This window comes from Carassius gibelio, chromosome B2 (genome assembly GCF_023724105.1).
Source record: "Carassius gibelio isolate Cgi1373 ecotype wild population from Czech Republic chromosome B2, carGib1.2-hapl.c, whole genome shotgun sequence".
Taxonomy (NCBI): domain Eukaryota; kingdom Metazoa; phylum Chordata; class Actinopteri; order Cypriniformes; family Cyprinidae; genus Carassius; species Carassius gibelio.
The window spans coordinates 1981592-2005753 of NC_068397.1; the positions used below are offsets into that span (position 1 = coordinate 1981592).

General features: G+C 37.2%; 1 protein-coding gene across 1 annotated transcript; it reads left to right on the plus strand.

Moving 5' to 3' along the window:
- Window positions 1-10101: 10101 nt before the first annotated feature.
- On the plus strand, window positions 10102-12682 carry foxc1a (forkhead box C1a). Its single transcript, XM_052548110.1, has one exon. The coding sequence runs from the start codon at window positions 10352-10354 to the stop codon at window positions 11789-11791; it is 1440 nt and encodes a 479-aa protein (XP_052404070.1). The 5' UTR covers window positions 10102-10351; the 3' UTR covers window positions 11792-12682.
- Window positions 12683-24162: the final 11480 nt, after the last annotated feature.

Sequence of the window (24162 nt, forward strand, 5' to 3'; positions counted from 1 at the left end):
AAAACACACTCGCTTACATCCTTCTCTTCACTCTTTGAGGCAGAAATCTACAAACTCATAATTTCTAATTGTACTACTTGTCCGCTTGATCCTATTCCATCTCATCTCCAAGCCATTTCTCCTGAAGTTGTACCTGCATTCACTCACATTAACACATCCCTTCACACTAGTGTTTTCCCCTCACTATTTAAACAGACTCATATAACCCCACTGCTTAAGAAACTCGTCCTTAACCCTTTTAGAGAATGACAGACCAGTTTCCCTTTTCCTTTCATTGCTAAAACACTTTAATGAGCTGTGTTCAACCAAGTCTCTGCCTTTCTCAGACAGAACAACCTTCTCAAAAGCAACCAGTCTGGCAAGAGCGGATTCAATCTATCTATCTATCTATCTATCTATCTATCTATCTATCTATCTATCTATCTATCTATCTATCTATCTATCTATCTATCTATCTATCTATCTATCTATCTATCGTTGAAATCCTGTGGGAATTTCAACAGTAGCAAATAATATAGAAGACCAGTAGCTTATTACAATAAATGTATTAATGCACAACAGCCTATAAATCAACCATAGTAGCATAACCTTTTAAGTAAAACTGAACATTTTAAGTACTGCAGTGTTTAATAATAGGTGGCAAAGGTTTATACATTATAAATGTTAAAAATGCTTATCAAAATATCATACTTTTCCAAATATTACAATTATAAATACATCAAATATTTAAAATATATATAAAAAAATATTGCAGTAGGCCTACACATGGTTATAAAGTACATCAGGAACCCACTAAAACTGCAAACTTGTTGTTAGCATATGTTCTTACACAAAGTACACATAAATTATACTTTAAGCATTGTAACATAAGTGTTTTATGTAAATACACTAAAGAGTCACTAAAAGTGTACTTGTGTTCAGTATGTTCCTTAAAACTGTAACTAAGAATATATTTAATAACATAGTATTTTTTATTATACTTTATAGGAATATACTAATAGTGTGTTGTGTTTAACAAAGTAAAACACCACCGTTTTTCCATATTTCACTATGTTCTTCCCTCAACTCAGACAAGTTGATACATACCTCTCCCGTCTCATTGCGTGCACTCAATCGCAGTAGTGCCCGGCGCTACTATGTTAGCATTTAGCTTAGCACCATTCGTTCCTCAGGATCCAAACAGGTATGAATTTAGAAGCCACCAAACACTTCCATGTTTTCCCTATTTAAAGATGGTTACATGAGTAGTTACACGAGTAAGTATGGTGACACAAAATAAAATGTGGCAATTTTCCAAGCAGATAAAAAAATGTATGGAGCGATGCTATTACTGTGCCAAGTTCGAAGTGCTGTGAAGCTCTTCTGCCAAACATGATAACAATATAACGCTTAAACAAATCACCACATTTTATTTTGTGTGACCATACTTACTCGTGTAACTACTCATGTAAAATCTTTAAATAGGGAAGTGTTTGGTGGCTTCTAATTCCTTCACTGTTTGGATCCTAAGGAATTAATTGTGCTAAGCTAAATGCTAACATAGTGGCACCGGGCGCTACAGCAATTAAGTGCATGCACTGAGATGAGAGAGCTATGTATTAGCTCATCTTTCCTTTAAAAGTGTAATTAAGCAAATATTTATTGCCAAAATATTTCTAGTATACTTTTTAGAAATATATGAAAATGCAATTCAATATACTTTTAATGCACTTTAAATAAGCATGTGGGAATACAAATGTATTATAAACATACTACTTGAATTTCAAGTATATTTTTAATGCATTTAAAGGGGTCCTATTATGCTTTTTTTTTCTTACAAAGTCTTGATTTTGTTTTGGGGGTGTACTAGAACAGGCTCTTATTCTAGGCTGTTCAAAAAACACATTCGTTTTTACATATTTTACATTATTACAATATATCTCTACCCAGTCTGGCATGAACGGCTCAAATAGTTCCTGTATCAAATGAAGGCCCACCATCTGAAATATGAGATGTGCTGTGATTGGTCAGCTGGACCAGTCTGTGCCGTGATTGGTTAGCTGGGTCAGTGTGTGTTGTGATTGACAGCACTCTGTGCCTGGTCGGGAAATGTCCTGTCTCTTACCAAAGCTGCCTGCTGCGAGCTTCAGTTGTAAATATTGTGTCGAAATCAAATCAATTTGAGCATGATTTAAACCCAGACGATTGTAACCACTCTAAGCTCTTCTGTATTTGGGAACACTAGTGTGTCTCTGATCTTGGACTTTGAGCTTTGTAACTTTGCAGATCTTTTTTTATGCTCAGACAGCAACATTACAGACTACCCTTGTGGAAAAGAAGTGTGCTTAGTTGTATTAAAACATTATTTTTGTGTACTTCTGTTGCAGATATTTAAATTAAAAGCCACTTAAGTCTACTTAAAGATAGTTTACTTTAATGACAATTGGTCTTGACATACTTAAGTGCACTTTATAAAAATTTACTTTATGATAATGTCTTATTAAGTATTACTTAAACAAGCATTTTACATAATTATGATTTATTGTGTTTTCTTGCAAGCAAGCAAGCGCAAGGTTGGGGGTTCGATTCCCTGGGAACACATGATATGTAAAAATAGCCTGAATGCACTGTAAGCCGCTTTGGATAAAAGCGTCTGCTAAATGCATAAATGTAATTTTAATTTTAATTTTTTAATTTTAAATAAGTACACATATTTTGATATATTTATCAATATACTAAAGCACATGTAAAATAATTAATCATAATTTCAGTTTACGTGTGTTCTCCAAAATTATATTTGTTAATGTATTTTAAATGTATTACTGTTTAGTCTATAATACATACTATGTGCATTAATGTAATAAATAAAAAAATAAAAATAAACTTAAATATGTGGACCAATAATATTAAATGTTGAAAATACAATATTTCTTTTAAATAAACAGTTTGAGATCAAATTTAATGCTACTGAACAAAATTCAAAGATCCAATCTCGTAATATTTAATGAACATAATTGATATTATAACTACCAGTAATGTTAAATATATCAGCCACCTACAGAAATAATATAATAATAATAATATTTGTTAATTCTTTTTTTTTCTTTTTTTGCATTTGAAGAGTGAGATGTCCCCTTACTGTTTGTGTTTGTAACTTAATATGTAAAATTTGTGTTATTCAGTGTGTCTTTATTCAAGTTGATTTGTATAGCGCTTTTTACAAAGTTACAAAGCAACTTTACAGAAAATTAAGTTTCTACAATATTTAGTAGTAGCTTATAAGTCGTGACTGTCAGTTTGTGTGCGTTTGACAGGATTTTTCAGAAAAAAATAATACAAGTCGTAGTCAGCCAGATGATGAACATTATTAACACCAATTATTATATGATACAGTCACACATGTAGCAATAATTGTTAGTTCTGTTTGTTGATTCAGGGTTATCATCGTCTGAGGTCCTCTGAGGGTCAGCATCATCTCTTCTCAGGTGTTCTGGGTCCAGACTGGAGCTTGTGTAAATCCTAGTTACCACGGGATGTAAATCATAGAAAACAAATAAAGACTTCATTAGCATAGCTGCTGTTCCAACAAAGTAAAACTAATTAGTTTATCCCAAGCTAAAGAATATGAATGCACATTTGAACAGATACAACTGCAGTTACAATTTAAGAGATGCATTATTTGAATGCTTTGCGAAAGAGATACGTTTTTATTCTAGATTTAAACAGAGAGAGAGTGTCTGAACCCCGAACATTATCAGGAAGGCTATTCCAGAGTTTGGGAGCCAAATGTGAAAAAGCTCTACCTCCTTCAGTGGACTTTGCTATCCTAGGAACTACCAAAAGTCCAGCGTTTTGTGACCTTAGGGTGCGTGATGGGTTGTAGTGTGGTAGAAGGCTAGTTAGGTACGCTGGAGCTAAACCATTTAGGGCCTTATAGGTAAGTAATGATAATTTGTAACTGATACGGAACTTAATAGGTAGCCAGTGCAGAGACTGTAAAATTGGGGTAATATGATCATATTTTCTTGACCTGGTAAGGACTCTAGCTGCTGTATTTTGGGCGACCTGTAGCTTGTTTATTGACGAAGCAGGACAACCACCTAGAAGTGCATTACAATAGTCCAGTCTAGAGGTCATGAATGCATGAACTTGCTTTTCTGCATCAGAAACAGATAACATGTTTCGTAGCTTGGCAATGTTTCTAAGATGGAAAAATGCAGTTTTTGTAACATTGGAAATATGATTTTCAAAAGACAAATTGCTGTCTAATATGACACCCAGATTTCTGACTGTAGAGGAAGTAACAGTACATCCGTCTAGTTGCAGATTGTAATCTACAAGATTCTGTGTACCGGTTTTTTTTTTTTTTTGGTCCAATAATTAATAATCTCTGTCTTATACGAATTTAATTGGAGAAAATTATTGGTCATCCAATCTTTTACATTTTTAACACACTGTTAGCTTAGATAATTTAGAAGTTTCATCTGGTCTCGTTGACATATATAGCTGAGTATCATCAGCATAACAGTGGAAACTAATTCCGTATTTTTTAATAATATTACCAAGGGGCAACATGTATATTGAAAATAGAAGAGGACCTAGGACGGATCCTTGTGGCACTCCATATTCTACTGGTGATAAATGAGATGACTCCCCATTCAAATAAAAAAAAAAAAATGGTAGCGATCGGACAGGTAGGATCTAAACCATCTTAGAGCCTGCCCTTGAATACCTGTATAGTTTTGTAATCGATCTATGAGTATGTCATGATCTATGGTGTCGAACGCAGCACTAAGATTAAGTAAAACTAGCAATGAGATGCAGCCTTGATCTGACGCAAGAAGCAGGTCGTTTGTAATTTTAACAAGTGCAGTTATTCATTGATTTTGCATCAATAGTACAGTTTTGTTAGTGGAGTTGAGTTACAGTGGGGACACACAGACCAGTACTGAAGAGGTGATGTTAGAAGTTTTTAATGAATTGTTGACCAGTCAGCTCATTCTGATCACACATGACAAGCTAAAAGTGCTATATTAAGTCAGTATCCTTATAAATTTTACTAATTTGAATCTTTTCCATTTACAAGTAATATATTACCACCTGTGCATTTACAGACCCCCCTCTAATCATCATATATTTTACAGGTAACAAACCAAAGGATGAGGACAGTAGCTTTTCTGTGCAGCTGTGGTACATACAGGAACATCCTTCATGAAGATATGTGAGAGAAGCATGTAAAGCAAGATGATGATTTTTTAAATAAAGTTATGTTTTATTCTCTGTAAAGTAGGAGAAATGTTATCTATTTTTAAAGATGGTGTGGTCAGTGGAATTCTGCTGTTCTGAAGGAACATCTCTCAGTATTTTGCCCTGATGATTGAAGTAAAGTTGAACAATCTCTTAGATGATGCAGATGTGATCAAAAGTTTACACACACCTTGCACACCTTTCATCAGGGCAATAATCACAATTATTTTAATGATTCTACCTCTTACTGCTTAAATTATTATCATTTTGCTGATACTGCAAGGCGTACTGTATATAAACTTTAGACTGCAACCATGTATATTGCTTTCACTCAACTGAACCATTTATAATGACTGGATATGTTTTGTAACAATGGTTCTATTTCTGTTTTTTTTTCTTCCCTCAAGGAATTTTTTCGGACTTTCCTGCCTCTTTGGAACATTTCCGTTCACACAGACTGTGGAGAGATGAGTGCAGCTTCATGACGTAACGTTTAGTGCTGATGGATAGTTTCTGGGACACTGACAGACAGCACGTCCCAGCAAGTTCATTTGGAGTTCTTTTTTTTATTCATTAATTAATTTAGTCAAACTTGCATTAACTTATGCTGGAATAAGATTTTATAAGAAAACCTTTAGTCCTGTTGAATGTTAGTGCTAGTAAAGGTTTGAGAACTGATGTCCTGGTTTCTCAGACAGGGCTTAGTCCAAGACAGGATCATAGTTCATTAAGGACATTTAAGTCATTTTCATTAACATGAAAAAAAAAAAAAAAAAACTAGCATCTTGAGAGAAAACAAAAGCACTGGTATTTTTAAAGATCAGTCAGTGCAATTTTCTATTAGTTGAAACGGCTCAGAATTACATTTTGGTCTTGGGCTGGTCTTAAGCCTTGTCTGTGAAACCACAGGTACAAGTAACAGAGTTTGGTCATGTTTTACAATAAGGTCTCATTTGTTGTACACGGATTGATAATTTTCATATAAAAAAAATTTGTTTAGGTTTGTGTGTTAGTAATCTTATACGTTATGGGGACCAAATGACTGTGATACCAGTAAATGTTGACCTTGTGGACATTTTTAAGTCCCCAGTGAGGAAACAGGCTTATAAGCCTTACAGAATGATGCTTTCTATGATGATTTGGTACTTTTGTGTGTAAGTGATTTTTCATTTTTTCATTTATTGCATTTAATATAACTTTAAAATGTGATACATTTTAAATGAATTACAAATACAATTTATTTAAGCATCAAAAATAAGATATTTGAATTGCACTTATGTGTGTTATTTTAAAGTACATTATTTATGCAATAACTACACTTTACAAAAGTATACTTAAGTGCAAAAAAAGTGAAAAAGCAAAATAGCACCCCTTTAATACTACGTCTTTTCCACCTGTTTGTGTGTGTGTGTGTGTGTGTGTGCATGGAGAGAGAGAGAGAGCAGAAGAAAGAGATGTATTTTACATTGACAATAAAAGGTAATTGAATAGGGAGAACAACCCCAGGGGCTGTAATGTAGAGTGAAGTCAGCTGCAGGACAGCTGATCAGTGATCTCTCCATGTGCACTTTCATTCTCTAAACAGTCCAGGAGCAAATCTACAACGACTTTCCCTGTGTATATTCATATACATGTAATGAGTTGCATTTATAGGTAGCATTTATGGTAGAATTCCTAAAAACCCCAAACAAGATCTCGCTATTTATTTTTTAACCCTGGTTTCAGGGTTTATCATGCTTTTGGGACACATGGGCATCTCAATTTATTTTTTATGTACATTTACTGAAAAGAACATTAAGTTGTATGTAAAAATCTTCATATTGAACACAAGGGGGTAGTGATGTCAAGTTAATCAAATGTAGTCTTGGCATTACTTGGCCTGCAGAAAGACACTTGAGGCTGGTGCAGAAAAGCAGGCCATATTTGCAGTTCTGTCCTAATGCTTCTCAAACACTGTGTATGTTTCTAAGTTCAAGTTAATATAGTTTTTTTTCCTTTGTACGAAGGAATTATGCATATGTGTGTATGTACACATTTTTATATACTAAGTTGCAATTGTACGTTTTATTTTTTGTTAACTTTATAATAGTAATTGAATATTTATTTTTTTCTTTGTTTATTTTAATCATCGATGAAATAGCCTGAAGTCCCCATACCCCGTCCCTGTTTGAGATAGTTGAGCTCGATCAGTGATCGAAAGAGGGCGCTAAGAGCACAGGACGCAGAACTAGCCAAGAACCAGTCGACTCTTGTAATTATGTGCTTTTACTTTTTACGTTTATCAAATGATTTTCAAATTGTTGCTTCATTGGCTGCTCAAAGTGATTAGCACTGCTTTTTATATTTTAGATAAAGTTTAGCTTCTGCTGTTTTTATTTGGGATGCCGATGCTTTCACAGCCTCAGAGAGGAACATTTCATCCAAAAATATGGCCTATGTATTAAACTGTTTCCATATATCGCATGTAAAAAAAAAAAAAACAAAAAAAAAAAAAACAGTGTTTGGTTTTATCGGAACACTTTTACAGTAGTTTAAATTATATCGTTCTTGTTTTCGCTCATATTACAGTATACCATAATATTTGTCCTCTTTTTATATAGCAAAGGCTTATCAATTGTATTTGCCAATTAAATACAGATAGGATTGCCAGAGTATCGCCATGCGTGCACAGATTAAATAAAGCGATCAAACAAACATATGTATTTTAGGGTATATGACTATTTCAGCATTTAAAATAATAACACTAACTTTATTTGCTTTACACAGACTATTAGAGTCTGTAATTCCCCACAACAATAGTTTAGCAGAAATGGTTGATTGAATCGTGTTGTTTGCCAATATTACTGCTGTTTCTCGCTGTTTAGTCGCTTCATACAATTACTATAGTATTTCTACTTGATCTGACCTTTGAAGTTAACATTTTTGGTTTAACATTTAATAGATGCATTAAATCATATTTTCACGAGCAGTTGATTTAAATGTAGCACGGTTAGCAGATAATATATTTTTACGGTTACATAAACTTATTTGTAAATAGATCTCTTATATACTGTACATTTTATTTGACCTTTAAAAAAACGATTAAACCATTTGTTTGACTGCACGATCAGAGCCCGGCTGTTTTCGGTGGTCCGGGGGTAGCTGGTGTAATTGGCTGGAATGGGTGTTCGGGTGGGCAGGAGTTTTGGGGTTAAGTAAGAGGCGCGCACTGAATTGAATAAATAGCCTGAGGCACAAGAAAAAGTTCATGCCCGGGTCCCTGTAAGGAGAAACCAGTGAAGTATCAGCTAGTCCACGGTCACTTAATCAGAGCGACCTGTGGGGGATTACGAGGATATTGTGACCGCGGCTTGGCCTCACAATTATCATTCACAATTAAATGTTGTGTTCCTCCCCAGTCGTGCTTTCATTAAAGATGCGAGGCCCTCATACCGTTCAAGAATTAAGGCGGATTGTTTGGGTTTTACCTCCAAATAAAACCACGATAAGAGCAGCTAAGCATTCACTCTCGCACTTTTTAGGCCTGCTTTATAAACACACGTTCGAAGAAGCCTTTAAGTGGAGATTAAAAATGAATATTCAAAGCATAAAAAAATAGTAATTATAACTAAATAAAATAATAATTGCTTGCAATTTGACATTTTTATATGAATGCGACTATTTTAAAGTTCTCGACTATTTTAAAGTGCTCACAATCCGTTAAGGCACTAATGGCAGATAAATAAACGTATAAGTTTAAGGCATTCCTTTGGAAGTAAAGTATTTTATTGTCATGTCATAAACCAGCTCTGAGGCTCTGAGGTGAAGGATGCATGGTCCTCCCCCGTCTGAGCAGAGCTGACACATGTGAGGTGTTCTGCTTCACCCATTTGTTTCTCAGGGCTTTTAATCTCGCTCGCACCTGGAGCAAACTCTCGCACCTCGGCTCTTTCTCCAGTGTCTTCATTTACTTAATTCCAGCATAATGAGCTCTCTGCCCGGGATGATGGGCTTTGATCCGCTCACCCGTGTGGATTGAGACCGTTAACTAACAGCCAGTGTTAATGAAGAACCAGTGTTACTCTAAAACTGCAGGAAGCCGGAGATTATTTAGGATAATTCGCGTATTGATTGTTTGAAAACAAATGTTCTCCAGCGCTTCTAATGGACTGCTGAGAAATACAAACCATTACAATTCATTATTAACACTGGTTTGCACTACTGCTGGGTCGACGTTTGCTTTCAGTGTTCAAGAATAAATTAATTAATCAAATAATTCAGGAATGGAGTGTGATCAATCCGTTTGTATTTTATTATTATTATTAGTATTATTATTATTATTATTATTATTATTATTATTATTTTTATTTTTATTTTTATTTTTTAGGAAGAGTTCATTTGCAAAACGAGATAACATTTTTTACCCTATTGTGCATTCCAATTAATCTCAATCAAACTTCAGTTGTGTTATATTGATTAGGTAAAAAATAAATAAAAATAATAATGCACAAAAAAAATGAAAATGCAGCTGACTAACACACTAAAAACATAATAACCTAATAAAAAAATAAAAATAAAAACATTATTTAAAAAAAAAAAAAACTGAGTTAACAGTTTTTACAAATAAACTCCACACTACATATATATATTGTATGATAATCACTAAAGTGTTATAAATCTGGTGTGTATCCGCGCTGGCTAGTTTGCGGAGAGTATATGGTTCTTTAAGGTCTGGAGAAGTGTGTGTTTGGCTAGGGTGGGCTGGGACGTCCCAACACCTCTCGTTTTCTTCAACCTTGTGTGTGGCCGCTCGCTTTCACAGCCCGACCTCCCATTGGACAGCTTAGATGTTATTGGGAGGAGTCTTACTGGCAGCAAAAGGGGAAAAGAATTGGAAGTGCGCAAAAGTATTATGTAGTGACCGATCCTTAGCGTTCAGAAGTTTTCCAATGCGCGCTCCGACAGACATAGGTGGTCAGTACGCGAGACCGATCCACTAATCACAATTTGTAAATATTGTGGCATAACCTGGACTCTCGGCTGGACTGCGTTCCCGGTTTCAGAGGAGGCGCGTTTCAAGCGGGTTTGTGGATTGCTTCAGACTTCTTGACTTCTGTTGTTCGCCTGCGCCGTTTGGAGAGAAGTCATGCAGGCGCGCTATTCCGTCTCCAGTCCCAACTCTCTGGGAGTCGTGCCGTACATCAGCAGCGACCAAAGTTATTACCGGGCCGCCGCCGGAGGGGGGTACACCGGGATGCCAGCCCCCATGAGCATGTACTCTCACGCGGCCCATGAGCAGTACCCTGCCAGCATGGCGAGGGCGTACGGACCGTACACACCACAGCCGCAGCCCAAGGACATGGTGAAGCCGCCGTACAGTTACATCGCGCTCATCACCATGGCCATCCAGAACTCCCCGGACAAGAAGGTGACCCTAAACGGTATTTATCAGTTCATAATGGAGCGCTTCCCCTTTTACAGGGACAACAAGCAGGGCTGGCAGAACAGTATCAGACACAATCTGTCCCTGAACGAGTGCTTTGTCAAAGTGCCCCGCGATGACAAAAAACCCGGTAAAGGCAGCTACTGGACCCTGGACCCGGACTCCTATAATATGTTTGAGAACGGCAGCTTTTTGCGCCGACGACGGCGTTTTAAAAAGAAAGACGCCTTGAAGGATAAAGAAGACAGAAACGTCAAGGAAGCGCCTTCCCGCCAGCAGCAGAATCAACAGAGTCAGACGAACCGTGACCAGGAGCAGTCGGTGCCGGGCTCGCAGCCCGTGCGCATTCGGGACATTAAAACCGAGAACGGCACATCCACGCCTCCGCAGGCCGTTTCGCCCTCGCTAAGAACCGTTCCTAAGATCGAGAGCCCCGACAGCAGCAGTATATCGAGCGGTAGCCCGCACAGCATCCCGTCCACCCGCTCTCTCAGCCTGGACAGCGCCGGGGAACAGCAGCATCACCACCAGGGCCAGGCCCCGGCGCAGGGCTTCAGCGTGGATAACATCATGACCTCCCTCCGCGGCTCGCCTCAGAGCTCCGGCGACCTCACCCCGTCTCTCGTGGCGCCCTCACGGACAGGTATCACCCCCACGTTGTCCCTGAACTATTCGCCCAATCAGACGTCCGTGTACAGCTCGCCCTGCAGCCAGAACTCTATCTCGACTACCTCCAACGCCACCTATCACTGCAACATGCAGGCCATGAGCTTGTACGCGGGCGGGGATCGCTCGGGCCACTTGGCCGCCACTACCACCGTGGACGAAACTCTGCCCGATTACTCGATCACGACCACCACGTCGTCTTTAAGCCACGGGAATCCTCAGGAGGGCCACCACGCGCACCAAGGGCGCCTCGCGTCATGGTACCTAAACCAGGCCGGAGACATCGGTCATCTGGGCGCCACGTACCCCGCGCAGCAGCAGAACTTCCATTCGGTCCGGGAGATGTTCGAGTCGCAGAGAATCGGTCTGAATAATTCACCGGTGAACGGGAATAACAGCTGTCAGATGTCGTTTCCCCCGAGTCAGCCCATATACCGCACGCCAGGGGCTTTTGTGTACGACTGCAGCAAGTTTTGACCAAACAAGTAATAGCCTATTTTTGTTCTCCTTCTTCGTTTTGTTGTTGATGATGTCCTCTATTCTCGATACCGAGAGACGCTGATAGATATTTTGACCGACTCTACCCCGTGCTGGACTGAACAGAAACCGAACTAGATCTTGGTTTGTTAAGGACAGTGTTACTTCGAATAACACGTAAGTCTTCTTGGTTTTTGTGAGCTATATGCTGGGCTGTGCTGACGCGCGTCAGACGTTTATGGACTTGTTATTACGTGTAAATTGCATATAGTAATTTATTTCTAAAGTGTAGCCGGATATTATGGACCAAACACCTAAAAGTGTTTCTAAATTGAACTGCATTCATTGTCCAAGTGTTCCACTATAACAAGGAACGGAACATGTATAACGCCATATTCTTTCAAATTATCTCCTTTTGTTGAAAAAGTATTCTGAAGGAACTGCATTGTTTGTTTAATAAATTGCCATGCTATTTGAGTTAAAAGTAGGCTACGCCTGATTTCTTAAAGCCATGTCAGAAAACAATGTGTGCTAATATAGAGTAATAATGCATTTAGAGCACAATAACTTTAGAAAGTGCCAGTAACCTTCATAAATCATCTAAATAAGCGTGCCGAGATGATTCGGCTCTGTTGTGGCAGTGTCTTGATCCAAACGCACTTCTAATCATCCTACAATTGCAGCATTTTATGGAGCCCTTATGCATTCATATATTTTTTAATGCTATTAATTAAATGCTATTTATGTCTTCGTTTTAGTAATTTTTAACATTACTCTAAATTTAGCTAAATTTTACACTTATTTTGTATATGCTAAATAAATACATTGAATATAAAATATGAAAACATCACGTGATTCAATTAAAATAAAAATGTAATTGTCGAGAATTCACTAAGGCGGAATTTACACATATAATCGTATTGTTCTTATTACAATTCTAATTATTAAGAAAATAAAAAGTAAAAAGAAAAAAGAAAAAAAAGTGGTTAGTGTGGTTGCATCCAATTCATCTTAGTTTAAGTCAAAATATTATTTAATGTGACTGAATCAAACTCACGAGTGTAGGTTACACTACTAAAATCATTTCGAAGGTTTAGATAAAATACATCTCTGAATATTTTATGCTTTAACACAGCAACAGCAGTAGTAGTAGTAGACGAATCTACAATTGTCATGCACTTTATATTTGAATTACTGTGAGGTGACGACGTGTTTTGTTATAATGTGTTCTTACGCAACTCCACACGCGGACCTGGACAGTCCCTGGACAGTCTGTCACCATCGTGACCCGAGGCGTTTGGGAACAGAGTTTGGTCATTGTAATTCAGCGAGTGTGTTCAGTGTGCACGTGTTTACTAGCGCATAGCTTGGTTAATATCATACCAGACATGCCAAAGATACTCCAATCACCACCAGAGGATTCAGCAGGACTTCTAGAAGGCAAAGCATTTGGGCTTCATGAGAGGCGCGTCCTCAGAAAAGGCCTATGCAGAAAACACACTCCTGTGCACTGTAATTCAAAAATAAATGAATAGATAAATACCAAGAGCGAAAAGATGCAGATTATGAGGTTAAATCTTCTGACGTTTATTCGGTCAGGTTAAAGAAACGTGTCACTAAAAGCCCGTGTGTTTAAAAGCAGTTCTGGATTAATTTCATTTATTCAGAAATGCTGTTTGGGAATAAGCGAGTAGTATTTTCTTTTATTTTTCTTCATTTTATTGAAATGTGATGCCACGAACATTTCGAAGCTTTTAAATGATTGCATTTTCCAAAGAATTACGTAAAATGTGAAGAATATGCAACAATAAAACGTGATTATACCTGCGATTTTTATCTTAACGAGCTATTTCTATCCGATTGAACAAATTACATTTTATGGTTTTATTGGTAGTGGTATAAATGAATGTATTTGGGTTAATTCAGAGATATTAAATAATATATATATTTTAGACTTTAATGAAACCAGTTAACTGAGGTTCCCTCAGTTTTTCAGTGTATAAAAGCTCGCTGATACTTAAACGTGTTTTAAATGTTTAAGTTTGTGTATATTTATTATTAGTATTAGTATTAATACAGACAATATAAAATTTTGTATGCATTTATTTTATTCTGCGGCTCAGTTCTAGGCCAGCAGAGCTCGAGGGTAAGAGCACACGTGTTGTCATCTCCTCACATGTGATGATCTCAGAGCGCTTGGTGATTACAGAGGTTCATTAATCGCTCAATTAACCAGTGCTTCAACAACACGTCCCGGGCTCGCCTCTTCACTCGGGACGGTAACTGGGCCCATATTCCGTTTGTTTAAAATTGGACTTTCAGAGAGTACCCACACTAACTTTTCAGAACGTTCATAGGCGTAATATGAAGTTATGAACATGCATATTAATAACCAATTTTGGAGCATTTGTTGGCGCCGGCATTAATAATTTCCTGGCATAGGCTGATTATTGTTCTTTTTATTATTCATAATAAGAATAAGAATAACAGGTCTCAGTATCAGCAATTGTGCATATATGAAACATGACACGTACAAATTTAATTACAGCTTACAATTAATTTGTGCAGCGCATGAGTCTGGTCACAATGAATTTTGGCCTTCACAGCGCATTCTCTCCCCACAAAAAAAAAAAAAAAAAAAAAAAAAGTTTAAAAAAAGTTGTAATCATGCTCATAAAAGTCATTAGAGCCTTTCCCGAGTAATAAACAAACGTCGCGTTAAGCCCAAGATTGATGGCGTCCTCGCAGAACGGGCCAGGTCAGGAAGGAATAAAATTCAATCAGTGCGCAGGAATCATTTTTCACGAGACGGAAAAAGCAGAAGGGGACGGGGGTCGATGGAGCACCATCAACAACCCCGCAGGAGAACAGTGTCCTCTTAAATCTGCGTGATCTCCTGCTCTCTCGCGAGCATGCAGTCCTCGGACAGACTTCAGTCGAGCTCCAGGACTGAGAGAGATCCTGATTCCTGGTTTAGGAACGAAACATAGCTGTTTTACCCGAGATTAATAACCTACATGTTACATAGCAAAAGGCCTAATGAGTTTTAATTTTAACATTCTAACAATTAAATTAAATACTATTCATCGTGTTTTCACAATTTACCACCAAACAGAAAATGTAGGCTATCTACATTTTTTAAATATTAAATATTAATTAATTAAATAATTAATAATTAGAAATTAAATTAATTTCTAAATATTATCAAAGCATAGCCGAGAGATACTTTTAGCAACACGAAAGCGGCTTTAAATTCCGAAAGAATATTTGCAAAAATGTATGAAAAATGTTTCTCTTTAATACATTTTCCGTTCTAAAGCACACTTTAAAAATGTTTATTAATAAAATGCCACCCAATCCTGACGATCTCTGTAAACATTTTACTTAAATGTTATCCTTTGTCCAGATATTTAGGTGCCGGACATTTAGATGTAGCCTATTTGCATATCAACATTATTTTTTAATGCAACATGTTTTCAGCTCTCCAGCTTCAAATGGTTCCGCTACATTCCTGCGCGCGCACCCCTACAGCTTCCCACATGGGTTTGAATCAGACATCAAAAAGTGACAACTGCAGCATTCCTTTGAGGTCAAAACATCCCAATTTTAATTTCCGGTTAATGTTATAGGGAAAAACATATCGACGAGAAAGAACATTTTATGACAATTTCACTTGACAGATTTATTTATTTTTTTTTATTTTTTTTTGGCTGATATGAAGCGTAGATCGATGCACTGGACCAGATCTCTCTCTAAATGCCCCAGCAGCTGTACTGTGTGGATCACTGAAAAACATCAAACAGATGCAAATGAAAATATATTTTGCGTAAGAAAACAAACTGTACTTGCAGCATAGCTTAAATAACACGTTTCAATTTCTAGCCGAAGTATAACCATACATAGTTGTAATACGTTTAAAATTATTACAATTATTAAATAATGAAAATGCTCATTTGATATCATTTAATGATCATGTGTTAGTCAGGAAAAGCAAGTATCTTTTCTCTCTCTCTCTCTCTAGCAGAATCACGCCCTCAGATCAACTCTAGTAAACCGATCTATTAAACTGTTTACCTACGGAGCTATATTTATTTTTGCGTCTAGGTTCGTTATTGCACAGATGAAGAATATTACGCTGTGTTTACGTATATATCCGTTTCAGTGTCAAGCTCGTGATAAGTTGCTGACGCTTTTGGTCTGCTGAGACGATCCGCTCATGGCAATGCGATTCATCAAAGACACAGAGGAAAAGGCATAACAATAAAGACAAATAAAGGAACAATTTAAGAGGTGATATGAATTTTCAATAAAGCTATCTGCATTATTTAAGAGCAGAATTCATAGCTACCTTTATCCATCAATATGAACGAGAATGATATACGTGTTACATATATGTTATTATACAATAACACGTGTTCATATTTCAGTATTTTTGTTTTTTAACAACCTTGAAAAGCAAAGAAAGGATCTCCCAATCAGATGAGTAACTTATTGTTTGAGGATGAGCAGACAGAGATGAACAAATGAACAAATATCACTGCGGACACGAAACGGTAATTCGGGTGTTGTGAACATGTTACGCCCTTTAATACATACATGCATATATAAACATCTTTAATTATTTTTTTCACCTTTAATTAATTCTGTTTTGTCCTTTAAATTTATTTAGAAAATGCAGCCACTTATATACAGTTTTGTATGAATGAATGAAACGGGTATTTTTCCTGCCTGATATTCTTAGGTTTCACACACACACACACACACACACACACACACACACACATATATATATATATATATATATGTATATATATTACAAGGCTATTGAAACACAGTGTAACGTCAAATTGTTTAATACAATGGTTTAATTGTAATTATTCGGTGTTTATTAGTCTAATGCAACTTGGATTCTAATGTAACCTAACCGACTGGATCAACAGTAAACACTCATCCACAAACACGCAGTTCATTTGCATGGCCCAGGTCACGCGCTCAACCCAAACCCAGATCCAGGATCAGTGTGTGTCGGTAGAGAGTCGAGTGAGTGAGGACAGAACACACACACACACACACACACACACACACACACACACACACACACACACACACACCGTGCACCTGTATGCTTGACTGAGAGCTGAGGCTGAGTGGAAAAGAGCAGAGTCTCAGACTCACATTGCTGCTCAGAGCCCAACCTCAAAGCGCATCTGTTTTCAATTAGGAGTCCACATAGACTCGGGCTCTGTCTGACAGTCAAACTGCCAGTTAAAGGCTCAAAGACTTGTCCTGAAAAAATATCCCACCCCGTTGCCTCCTTTTTAGCGTGCTTCGAGACCCAGGGTTCTTCTCTTTGAGCTGAATAAATGGCTTCCCGCGGATGAAGATCTGCAGAAGAGATCCCGGGACGCGAACCTATCACTTCAGCTTACAGAATCAAACAGGCAACAGGGTTTCGCTTAATTTAATTACAAAACAACTGCAACTTTTTATTATTATTATTTATTTGTATTTATTTATTTTTGTACTACACGTTAAAATGTATACACATTTGTTTGGCTACTCCACGCTTAAATTAACACCGTATTTCCAGACATTGGTCAGCCCGCTGAGCAAAACATCTGAAAGCTTCAACAATTTGAGCAATCTTAAGAAGCAAGTCGCCGGTTCCTGGCATCTCCATCCAGTCTGCTGCTCTCACACACATCCCTCACACCCGTCGCCGGCTCCTGCACATTTAGAAGCGCTCTTTACGTGAATAAAGAGAGCAGTGTGATTTTAGACTTAAGGGAAATGGCCGAGCCCACCGACCTCTGGATAACCCACGCACCCTGGCACAGAAACACTCCGCTCACACAGGCTCTCCTTGAGTCCAGAGCCCCAGACCTCCTCGCCATGTGCAGCTCTAATTATAGCCGCTTTTACCTCAATATCTCGATTCTGCTGCTTTGACATAGAAGATTTTGTCTCCAATTTAAATTTACGATCAGATTTTCCCCCCTGACGTCTTGGCTGACCTTTCCTATTTTAATTACCTCAGCCAGAGAGGGGAAAACATGATCATTTGTGAGAGGTCTTGATGAATGAAACCTGCACGTGAACCTGCGCTTTTTTAGCTCGGGTCAAAAAGTCACTGTCTCTTTTGAGTATGTCCTAATTAAACACATTTGCACGAGTTTAAAAGTAGAGATGCATCTGGATATCGAAATAAACTCACACTCCGAAATGCATTTTATTTAGGACAGCCTTAAATATCGCTATTATTTTCGAAAGTTTTAGACCAGTCCGAAAAAAATAAATAATTTTCAATTTCAAATTTCAAATTAATAAAGTTCTTATCGGCTTGAAACAAATAATAAACAAAATAATAAATGAGTGAATAAACGAATTCCTTATTAATAATGTAATAAATTAATTTCCCGCCGTTCATTTGATCAAAGTCTATTTAAGTAGCTCCGTCGTTATAACGTGTATTTATTTTTAATTTGCTATGTGCATAAAGCAAATATAATTAATGGCACTAATAAATATAGTTGTATATCAGCTTTTACTAACGACAAACAAATGCACATTGTAAGTTTTAGCCTTCTCACTTTGAAACAGTTAAGGTTTATATAAATATCCAGGCTCCTCTGAAATACAATTCCCGGCCTTTAGCACGGCTCTCCATTCAGAACTGGATTTCTTTTTGACTCATGCATGCATTTTTTCTCTGTCTAAATACTTGTGTCCATTTAAGTGTTTTTAAAATCAGCACAACCATAATATAATAAATGATCAGAAGGTCAGACTTCAGGGGTTTTAAATGCATGTATTATGTATTATTAAATGCTGCTTCTATAAAATAACAATAAATGTATTTATTATTTATTTTATTATTTGTATTTATTTATTTCATGCTAAGGTTGGTTATAGGTCATTTGACTTTATTATCACGTGCCTATTGTTACAAAGAGCGAGAACACTATTAGACTTGAAATATATGCACTACATATTTATATTGTTGTTTTTCTGTTATATTTAAACGAGTAGGCTACATTAAAGTCTTACTGTTTACACGATCATATTTCATAAAGCCCGTCTTTAAAAATAAGTCCTTGTCAAGGACGAGGTTTCTCTTCCTATGCTCATAAATAAGATATTATACGGGGATTGATAATAATCAGCACTCAGAGATGTATATACACAGTCCCAGGCAGATGTTCAGCAGTTTTCTTGAAGGGTTTTTGTGAGCAGGATCAGTATAAACATGCAGGAAATCTGAGCCTGGATCTCTTCTTCTGCTTTGAAACACATTATATATACAGGTGCAGCGGTCTCAGGACAAGGCATAAGATTCACTTATTTTATTTATTTATCATTTTTCTTAAAAATAAAAAATAGTCAGAGAGCAGACGGCTCAGAAATACCATGTTTGTTTTACTCAATTCAATTCAAGTTTATTTGTATAGCTCTTTTTTACAATACAACTCATTGCAAAGCAGCTTTACAGAACAGAACAATGGCAGTGGATCGCTTGTGTCATACTTGTATAAAATGCTGGGAAATGTTTTGTTGGACAAGTTTAATAAACATCCTAAACTCATCTCGCAAAGTACCAGCAACATACATTTTACTTACATACTTTTTTTTTTATAGCATTTTCTCCTACCACCCACTGCTGGCTTTCCTCGGGATTTAAGGTACAGAAAGAGTCAGAAAAGAAACAGATTGTTTTAAATCAGTTCTCTTTTAAACAACTGTGGTTAAGCCTCTGCATCTGTGCTGCTGTGTGAGAGGCAATGAAAGCGATCTCTGGAAACGAAGCTCTCTTTAAATAAACAGGATAGTGACTGCAGCAGATCTTACAGATGTGACAAACAGAAGCAAGGCGTCCTCTGACCGCGTGTGTCCAGGGATATCTGTACAGGGCTTCTCTGCTCAAGATTTGTTCATGTTTCCACTCTGATTATGATCTGTGTCTGTGTCCAGAATACCAGGAAACCAGGATTTACCTCCTGGAGCAGAGTGTCATAAACACACACACACACACACACACACAGTCAGAGAGTCAGTGTTAAAGTCAACACACATTCATAACCCATTTAGCTTCACTAATGTATTTCCAACTGAAACAGGACACTCGATCAAACTCAGAAAGAATGGGAATTCATTTGTATCTCCAAATGACAAGTTAAAAATCATCTGAAACAGAAAATACATTTTCAAAATCAATCAATAGAAAAGTAAATAAGGTCATTTTTCATTTCCTCTGGACTTTAAGGGGTTAATGGCCAAAAGAAGTGTCCACTTCTATTGAATCTTACAAATCTGTACCTTGAATACAACGTAAGTTGCTTTGGATAAAAACATAAATGTAAGTACAATCAAATAAATGACCACCCAAGTGTACTTAAAGATCGTGACTGTTTCTTCATTTAAGTACACTTTCAAAAGTTGCACTTTTAAACTATGCCATGTGTAAGAATGTGATTTAAGACCTAAATCCAGCAGATTGAAAATGAAATGCTCATGACTGACATTGCAGCCGACATTTTAAGGCGACTGGCTGCTGCCGGGCAGATTTTGTCTTTCATTTGCTTAAAGTTCAACATTCTTTAACTTTGCATTGCTCTCACAGCTTGCTTTTCTCTTCTGTCAATCCCACAATCCATCGCTCGGCTCCCATTGAGGATACACGGACAATTCTGTTCATTTCCACAATAGATAAAAAAGAAAAGTCTTCTGCTTCTTAGATGTGTCTCATGTGTCTCCTTTTGAGATGTCAAAAACATCTAAGTGTACATGACAAATCAGAGAACAGTGTGTGTGTGTGAATTCATCAAAAGCCACAAGTGTCAGAATATCCATCCTGATCATGTCATACGCACAGATGCATGTTTTAAATAACTCATAAGGAATTAGGACCAGAGATAATGGCCATCATATGGATCCAGCAGTAACCTCAGACAAACCAAATATGTCCTGTTTTATCAAATTGAACCGACCTCGCCGAAAGCGCTCGTGCACACAGAGAAGAGACTCAGTCCGGCCGTGGGGGTCCTGGAGGAATGCTTAAATTAAATCTGCTCAATTGAAACATTTGGCAGAGTTCACTCATATCGTCCTTTTTATAATGTCTCCGGGAATGCACACGGCAAAAAATACTGGCTTAAGTTACAGGTGAGACGGAAGGTAAAATCTACCAGAAATGCCAATGCTGATGGTCAAAGGCAGAAATGGACACATGATAGTCCCTCACTGATGTTAGTGAGGTATGGCAAACGTCCATGTTTCTCTTTATCCTTCTTTCCTGCTCTCTGAACCCCCCAGAAATCAAGAGCACACACACACACACACACGCACACACACACACACACACACACACACACTTCAGAAAGACTCAGTCAACAGCTCCTTTATTTGACCTGGTTAGCCAGAGTCCTTGTTTACATGCTACCATTAAGTTTGGTTTCCTTTTTCTTGGCCGAGTGTGGAAGACATCATGTCAAAATATTAAATCCACCGTGTGTGTGTGTGTGTGTGTTGCACTAGACAATTAAAAGCAGCACTTCCTTGCTAGAAAAGCTTTTGTAAATTCCCTGTGTAGACATTTCAGACTAGTCTGTGACAGAAATGTAAGACTAGTCTTCAACTTTTGTCAGCTTTAGGAAAATTTTGAGCATGTCTTAGTTCACCACCGTGTAGGTGGCTGCATGTGTGCATATTCATCTGTCATGCAGCTTTAAACATGTAACGTTTACATTAATATATGTTGTAAATATAGAAGCAAAAATGAGAGTAATTTATAGAAGGCATTTATTTAACATTTTCAGTCCTTTCTGCAATTATACATAAACACCCACCCACCAACACACATACATGGACACAATCTTAAACAAATCATTTTATCTTGCATGCATACCCATGCAGGGACCTTCACTTTATCTTAATGCACTCCAACAGTTCTGATGACTCAGTAGAAAAACATGCCTCTGTCTGCATTTTTGAAAAACTTCAGAAACATACCGATATGCACATTTCACTGCCTTTTCCAGAAGAAATGGACACTAGTTTCAGTAAAACACCAACAATGTTTATTTCTTTTCATACAGATTGTGATAACAGGGCAGATTGAATAATGACTACTTACTTTCCTGCTGTTCCTTGCACATCACTATTATGACATCATAAGATTTTTACCATAGTGCATACTTTGTATTTTAATATTATTTGGTGTTTGCATTACGTAATAAGCTCCATATACATGGCTTTTCTAATGTTGTAAACTTGCTCAGTAGCGCACCCGGTAAAGCACTGTACTTGCAATGCCAAGTGCTCAGGTAAGAGTCCAGTGACATGAGTCACAATACTCAATAAAACTGCTCAAAAGAAGCAAAATGTGTTTCTGTCCAATATATTCTTTTGTTAACATTACCAGTTAGGTTTAGTGTAGGTGTGATGTTAATTTCAAATGCATTAAAGCATTAACATTTTTGCACCATTCACCGGACATTTCTTTTGCGAACAGTAAATGTTATAAATGTTGTTAGTTTCAGATTAAACTGAAAGTGCTTTTAGAACCATCCACTGGAATCATCAATGTCAAACTGCCGCAAAACAACCAATGTAATACAATAAAACTGAACGCTCTTTTAGTTACTGGACGTTTCAATTTGAAAGTGTCATGAGGCAACACAATATCATTTTGCAGATATCTTACCCCTTGCCTTTAATCCTAGGTTCTTAAATTAACAGCACAATCATCCATGAGCAATTCTGTGACAAAACGTATTGTCAAGAAGAAAATTAGTTGACAGAAACAGAAGACGATTAACTGAGCTGTTTACGTCTCATGAATACAGCTGGGATCATGCTGACACCCACACCAACAGAAAACCCAAGCAGCGTTCTCAAAACAGCATCCATCCATCCATGAGGACTTGTCTTCTGAAGGTAAGTTTCATCATCCAAAGAAAAACCTCTCCTCCTGACTACAAGATCAAAGTCAATGCCAAGCGTCTGCTCTGAAACAGCAGCGTAGGGGAAAACCACCGACTTCAAAGGCCAGACAGAGAAAGTCATTTTTCCTTATCTTAATTGATGCACAATTTTAATAATGACCTTACACTTTTGGGACCATGTCAGGATGGGAGGGAGGGGGGTGCGACGTGAAATGGGCTGTAGTACGTTCTGAAAACCTAATAAGCTCAAAGTGAAAGTAACATTGTGAATAATGCAGCTCCTGCTAGAAGTACAGTACACTAGCTCATCCATACTAGGGAGTCGCATACATCACGGCCTGTTAGGACAAGCAAAGTTCATGTTATTCTGCGAATCTGCATCATGTTTTAAAATCCATTTGTTTTCTCTGCTATTTTGGTTATCGCTTTCACAATCGAAGGTTGACTATCGTACAATTATGCCTCTTCAAGTCTGTCATAGAGCACAATTGCTACACTTTAAGCACTCTGACCCTTGACCTGCAGCGTTTAAAGTGACTGGAGTGGTCCTCGACACCACACTGCCAAAGCGCTTCCACCGCCAAGAAAAATAAACAGCACATCTTGCCTTGAGAAGTGCTCTACAGAGGAGCTGTCTGATTATCTTCTGGCATTGCACAGCTCCTCCAGCGTCTGCAGCTCACACATGCGCCTTATATTCATCAGCACAGAGACAACATCTGTAACACTTGTCCATGTATTTTATGCTCATGTTAAACATATTTGAATATAATTCCTTAGAATAGAATCAGTGCTGACAATGTGTTTGTGTTGATGTTGTTTTTATTTATTTTTATATGCTTCACAATATCATTTCCTGAAGCACTACCAGTGCAACACACTTCAATGCATGCACTGACCTACAAAAGCAATATGCTAATGCAACACTGAAACAGAGAACAATGACTTCTAAGTTACTTTGTAAAACTTTGATTAATCTGATATCATTTTTACCCTTTATATAATGAATCTAATCACAGACCCAAAACTCAGTTTTGTTAATGTCTTGTACATTTTATATGCAGCAATTGTATTATTAACAGGTTTAATTGGTAAACATTATTCATCTATTAATGTCAAGCAATAATGAGCAATATATTTATTAATCTTGGTTAATAACTTTTGATCTAAAAATATATATTTGATGCATTCTTAGTTTAATAATGCCCCAAAATTAAACCTTATCGTAAAATTGTACCTCATTGTTGAAGTTTATTTAGACGTTTTAATTAGCTTGTCAAATGAATTTGAATGCCACTTTAACATGTACTAAATTAGTAGCCTGTTTTTAAGCACATTTAGGTGTAGGGTTAAAAATACATTGTAACAAATGCAATTTATTTATTGATTACACTTCATTTTAAAGGGTTAATTCAGCCAAAAATCTAAATG

Coding starts and splice junctions, on each gene's coding strand:
- foxc1a (XM_052548110.1), top strand. CDS start 10,352: ATGCAGGCGCGCTATTCCGTCTCCAGTCCCAACTCTCTGGGAGTCGTG.